The sequence below is a fragment of the Parasteatoda tepidariorum genome, chromosome 10 (genome assembly GCF_982258835.1).
Source record: "Parasteatoda tepidariorum strain Cologne lab strain chromosome 10, Ptep-v5.0, whole genome shotgun sequence".
In the NCBI taxonomy this organism is placed as follows: Eukaryota; Metazoa; Arthropoda; class Arachnida; order Araneae; family Theridiidae; genus Parasteatoda; species Parasteatoda tepidariorum.
Genome location: NC_141764.1, coordinates 74493038 through 74499789, shown reverse-complemented (window position 1 = coordinate 74499789; position 6752 = coordinate 74493038). Strand labels below are relative to the sequence as shown.

Below are 6752 nucleotides of genomic sequence, written 5' to 3'. Positions count from 1 at the left end.
AATTTTTATAAAAATAACAGAGTTTGTTTAAGCAACGAAGTTTGTTAAAATAACAGTACTTATCTGCTTAAAAAACAGGGGTCTGTTTTTAAATTATAGTATTTTTCTGTGAAATGAATGGTTTTATACTGATATACCAGCTGGTAGTGCTTTTCCGTAAATATAAAAGAAAAATTTTTCAGGATTTTATATGTACTTTTTTTCACTGTCATAGTTTTGAATTATGCAATAACGAAAGAGATTTTACTTAAACTAAAGAAAGACTGAAAATATCCCTTGGAAGTTAAAAATGCATTTTCAAGCCATGATAATATACATATAAATCACAAAATCGTATACTATTTAGGATAAATTTTAATGCAATTTCAGAATATATTAGCATAAATCCATCTGAAAATAGACAAGGTCATGATGAATTTCTCAGACACATTGATTATTTTGATAGCGTGGAACATATCAGGAATATTGCAGTTAACGCAACGCAGCAATATACTTTCTGTCAAATATTTCAAATTAGCAAATGTACGATACTAAATAATACAAAAACTTTGACTTCGTCTTATATAGGTCATCGTTTAATTCTATCGAATATTTTGAGAGATTGTGTTTCTGTATTTTGAGGTACATATATTTAGTTGCGATAGTCTACAGGAACTATGTTTAATAGTCAAAATTATTGAGTGGATTAGTTCAATGAACCATTATAAAAATCTCAAAATAATTTTATTTATTTCGCATATTTCTTCAATTTTTGAGAATGTTAAAAGGAGTTTTTGGTTCTTAAAAAGTGCTTAAAACCAAAATGGTATACTCAATGGCTTATGAAAAAGAAATATTTAACTTTAGTCTTAGCGCAGTCCCTCACAGTCTACTGCGTACGTTGACAAAATTTCAATATTCTTACTTTCGAGGCTAAATTTTTTCATATCAGCTAAACTCATAACTGCAACAAATCTTGCCTCAAAATCTAAACTCCATTTTTCAAAATAAATTTGCTTCACCGAATTCTTTTTATTTCATTGTATATCTTTAATTCGTATAACCAACACTCTGGTGATTTTTTTAAGAAATGTGATTTCAATTTAAAATAAAACAATATATGAAGAAATCAATTAAATAACAGCGAAGATCAAACATAGTTAAACAAAACTAGATTCCTCTATCTAACTTAAATTAGAGAGCAACGTCAATAAATTATCCAAAATTATCATAAAAATTATCACCTTATAGTTATCCAAAATAGAGGTTGCGACAGAGAAAGATAGTGTAGTTGCTCACCACACTTGGTTAATTTTCTCACAAACTAATTAAACCAAGCTTTTTGCTTGAATTTCAATTTTTTAAAAATATCTTAATTTGATTGTTAGTATTTTACATTTAAATTTATTGTTATTCAAGCAATGACAAACTGGTATCAACAATTGAAATTCAAAAGTGACAACAAGCGCTTGAAAGTTGATGCAGCAGAAACGATTGACAAAAAATTCCAAACGATTTTCAGAAACGTAATTTCCAAACGATTGACAAAAATTAAGCTAAATTTGTTCGAATTATTTATTAGCTGATTTAGTTCCTTATATATTAAAATAGAATTTACTCTTCAGTTCTTTTTCTAAAATTCTTACCATAAATACCATAAACAACTTTTTAGCAAGAAAACTAATGTTTTATCAAAACATTAACTGTCTATTTGGCATATGAAGGCATAAATGACTTGATAAATGTGCCGAGTAAAATTATCATAATTTTAAAATCAAATTATTTGAAATAAATTGTTAGTCAACATTAATTTATCGTGCCGTAGATATTTTGAAAAGTTAAGATTAATTTTTAAGGTAAGAAAAATGAATACATAACTTTAATTTTGAGATTTTGCTATTTTCCAAGTTAAGTTTAAAAGTAAATTTTTGTTTCATTTTTTTTAGTTACTTTTGGCTTTCAACTAGTCAGAGAATGTTACCCGTACATCTGAACTCAGTAATAATGTTAAATACAGGAAATATAAAAAATTAAAATCAACTCACAAACTCAGGTGCAACGTTCAACAAGGAAAGAGTTTAAGATAAATCCATTTTTCTTGTCTGAAAATGGGAAAGAATGTCCCTGACTAGTAATGCAGCGCATATATATCTTACTCTGTGGGAAACCAACTTTAACCGCTAACTGTTAAGCAGCTGGTCAATGGAATCTAGCCCATAACTGTATATGACTCAGTATATTTCGGATGAAAACTGGAATCAGCAGATGAATTAGCCAAATAACGCTTAGATTTGAGTCTGGTTTCCTAAATTGGGCTTAGTAAAAGACATATTTAAAACATTTTGCCTTCCTTAAATTTCTCCCCACAATTCCAGAAAGAGTAGGTATTTCCAGTAAGCTACAAAAAGCATGCAAATCGAGCCGACCTCAGAAATCAATCATTTTACATCAAAATACATTTTTTCGAATTAAAGAGAATCACATTTATTATATTATGTTCACAAATTTTGTGTTACTTAAGTAAATAAGTGAAGATTTCGCGGTTGGATTAATAAAAGATATAGAACATTTTATCCTAAATTTTGTCCAACAATATCAAAAACAACATCCCTTTTCCTTAAAATACACCAAATGTGCAAATGGCTGACTATGAAATGGAATTACATTACATGAAATACAATTTTTCAAATAATGTTATAAATTACTTAAGTAAACAATTAAAGTTGTTGGTTTTTCAAAGAACAACACACGTTCCAAAAAGTTGATACTCTTGAAGTTAAAATTATACTATAGTTAACAAAAATGTAAAAATATTGGCTAAAAATTTGGCACTTAAATCTTCGGATTAAAAAATAAAGGTTTCAAATAGTAAAAAAAAACATTTAGTATTTATAAAGAACGAATAATATTTAATATCATTATATTTTTCGTCAAAACGATAGCAAAAACTAGGAAAGTCCTTGCTTGAATTTTTTTCCATTGAGTCTTTGCGTTGTTTTTCTTAACATTTAAGCATTTGCTACTGTCAAAAGTATACAAACAATTTCTTTTTTACAAATTACAAAACGCGAAATGAATAATTTTTCTGGAATTGAATTTAATATTGAAATAAAATTAAATTTGAATGTTCCGTCTTACTTTGTTTTCTTCAAACAACAAAATAATCCCTTCAAAGCATGCTTAGTTTTTTAGTTTTATTTCAATGACTTCACGGTTTCAAATAAAAAAAACAGAGGTAACTTATGTATTCTTCATGTGTGTAAAAGAGATTGAAATGCATTATCAAAGCAAAATAACTAAATGCTTTTTTCTGGTAGAAAGAAATAATAATTCTGGTTAATAAAATCAAAATATACTGTATTTAAAGCATTTATTTGGTAGTTTTTCCGATTATATCGTAACGGTTTACCAAAAATTCTGAAATTATAGTTTTTTTTTTACCACACATTTAATAAAAAATGGAAAACTGAAAACTTAATTTAATCGTGTAGCTGGTTTTTATGTCATGTTCTAAGGTAATAAGATAAAATTACCAAATTTTAATACATATTATAAAACCATATTTAATAGGTATTTTTATAAAATCATTACCAAAAAGGTTTTGAGAATATTTCCGAGCTTTTTGGTGTTCCCATAGAGCTAGAAACATGTTAAAGTTTACTTTATTCTGGTAATATACATTCATATATATATATATATTCCTCTTCACTCCGAATTGAAGCATGGGACTTCTATTACACTGTTAAAATTTTCATTCTAAAATTATGATAAAATAACTGGCAGTAGTCTGTCCATCCGATTAACCATAAAGTTTACGGTAAAGAAGATTTTTCGCCTGTACGGTTTTGAAACCGTTTATAACTAGTACGGTTATAAAATCGTGAATACAAGACTATATGGAACTCAACCACTTACAGCTACCATAGTTTCAAAACCGCAAAAAAAGAAATTTAACTGGGCATCAGAGCTAGGGTTCTCGTTAGATAATGGGCAGTGGAGAGTGCAGGACACTGCTGGAAATTCTTCATGTGTGTTAAAGGGAATGGAGGCGTCAACGTTGGGGCTCGAACCCCCATTCTGTCGGTCATGAGATTGACAGATTAGCTATATACGCAGTTGCAAGGTACTAAGTTGCTACATTAGGTGGGCTTAGTTGGTGCAGTAAAATTCTTGTTATTCAAACGTTTTGGGTAAAAATAGCTAATAAACGATTTTTCTCACTGTTAATAGTTTCATTACCATCTTATTTATGGTTATTTGACTGTTTTGTTTAAATATGGTAGAATAACAATTAAATAGTTTGTCATTTAGTCATTTTTTCCGAGAAATTTCTAACAGTGTATAGCTTTCCATTTAGTCTATTTGTGGCCAGATATTTTGCCTCTCTCAATGTCTTTCCTATTGTTTTCAATTCATTTGCTATCATCCTGCGCCAAGTATTTTTACGTCCTTATCTTTTTCTATTGCCCTGAGGATTCCAATAAAAACTTGTTTAACTTTAAATTTTTCTGGTTTAAGGAGAACATGACCAATCTACATTTGTATTTCTATTTACGTTTTTTTAATTTCCATATCAATCGGTTTCTGTTTTGGTTTTATAAGAATTTCTGCATTACAAATTTTATGGAAACACTTGATGTGCAATATTCTTCGAAAACAATTGCTAATATGCACTGATGTTGTATAATCTGGTAAATTCAACTAGATTAGACCAAACCCAGCGTGCCACCTGTACTGGAATGAAAGAGACCCATTACAACAAATGTATCCCATAAATTTCTTTACCCAAAAAATCTACTATTCATACACTTAGATGCTGTTTTCTTGTAAACATTAATGTTCTCCAGTGAACTAGGGACCCAAACCTGCTGCCTCTTATGTCTTACTCCAACATTTTAGTCTCAAAGTCACGCTTAGGGCCGGACCGTCTCGGTTATTTTTATAGCAGGTAGCAGGATTGGAACCCGCCTTAATCCCGGATGTACCTTAGTGACTTCTTCGAACTTGTGCTATCTATTCTTCGATTAGATAAGAACTTATAGTCCATTCTTTGAAATAAGCACACGAACTTGAATATGAGTAGACTCTTCTCTCATTTTGTTTCTGTGGGCAAGAACAGAACGGCCTTTGATGGAGAGGTGGAGGCCATCCGCATTGCGTTGGTGCAACTCCTGGACCTTCTACGCGAATTTGAAACGGTTGTTATACTCTCGGACTCGCAGGCAGCCATACAGGTCATTGGTTCTGCTGGGGCCCCTACATCTTTTGAGGTCCTTCAGTGCCGGGAGTTAATTCGTCGTATTAGTCAAGAAAACAAACGTATCAAGTTACAATGGATTCCTGGACCCTGTGGCATTTATGGGAATGATCAAGCAGATCTTCTCGCACGAAAAGGTACTTTTCTGCAGCCAACAAATGGCTCCGGGCTGTCTTTTCACTCGAAAAAGCTGTTCTGGAAACAGGCTTTTAAGTCGAGATTCGAAACATAAATACAAGATAGGATTAAATCCAAGACCTGGAGTAGTGAGGATATTGCTAATATACCCGATTGCCCAAGACGTGAGGCAGTTGCATTGCTCCGGCTGGTTACCGGACATAACTGCCTGAGTGATATTGGTATCTTTGATATCTCCATACAATTGGTATCCCCTCTTTGTTCATTATGCTATCTGGGAGAACTTCTGAATAGAGCTCATCTGCATCGATTTGAGGCACTTCGTGGCTCTGCCAACTACGAGTCCGCCCTGTATTGGAGAGCTAGAGAACGCCTGAGGCTTCAATGACTTCGGTCAATATTTGTAATTGCTTGCTCATTGTTTTGCATTGGCTTGTTTTTATAAATGTAATTTGCCTTGCCATTAGAAATAAAAAAAAAACTTGAATGTGAGTGTAGCAATAAATCGATTTAAAAAATAGGTCACTCCTTTTTGCTATGGCAGTCTCTTAGTCATTCCTAAGAGCCTTCCTGGCCTAGCGGTCTTGCAGGCTATTTATATCTTCCTTGCTTCCAAACTATTTATATCTTGAAGGAAGTGAGATCGAACCCCGTATAACATTAGATCTACCTCTACCATGTCCTTATCGAAATTAGGTTATCAGCTCTTTAATTTGACATGGGCTGTTAAACCGCATTTTATAATAAGCTCACGTGCTTGAATGTGTTTATTTTATTTATTGATACTTATAGATATGCAAGCTTATGCATTAATTACAAAGTTTACAACATGTATGTATAACAAAAAATAAATAACTTGGTCACTCTTTTTTGCAGTGAAAGAAACTCCATAGCTTTAAATCTAATACACAACTTTCTTTCCGCTCAAAAGTTTTGTATTTATGTTCCACTCTCAAACTCTTCCTAATTTTTGAATTAGTCCTAAAATTGATTCAGTATTTCAGTTTAGGCTTCATTTAATCAAATTGTATCTAGAAAATGTAGCCCGAAAAACCAAAACGATTTTTTATTTTAAACTTTATGTATGTCTTTTTTAAATCAGTTAGGAATATAAATTATTTTCCCTTCGTTTATATATCGAACAATCCCCAATTTCCTTTCCAAAATGTATCACTCAGTAACTATTTTTGTTTAAACTGAAGGTGCTCGTCAAGCGTTAATTAAGCAGAATAACACAGCATTCTTGAGGTTCATTTATCATCGACTGTTCTAGAATAAATGATTGAACTACTTTAAGTTGCTAATTTATTTCGTATAGTAGACGATAATAAAAAAATTATTTTATTCCAAGTCGTTAAAAAGCTTTTAACTCAAAGAC

At 31.2% G+C, this 6752-nt stretch overlaps 1 protein-coding gene across 1 annotated transcript; it reads left to right on the top strand.

Annotated features, from left to right (window-relative positions):
• The first annotated feature begins 5054 nt into the window (after positions 1 to 5054).
• Positions 5055 to 5762, top strand: LOC139426143 (uncharacterized). The gene is made up of 2 exons (XM_071183910.2): positions 5055 to 5373; positions 5476 to 5762. Exons 1-2 carry the CDS (start codon positions 5055 to 5057, stop codon positions 5760 to 5762), a joined length of 606 nt encoding a protein of 201 aa, XP_071040011.1.
• The last annotated feature ends 990 nt before the right edge of the window (positions 5763 to 6752 follow it).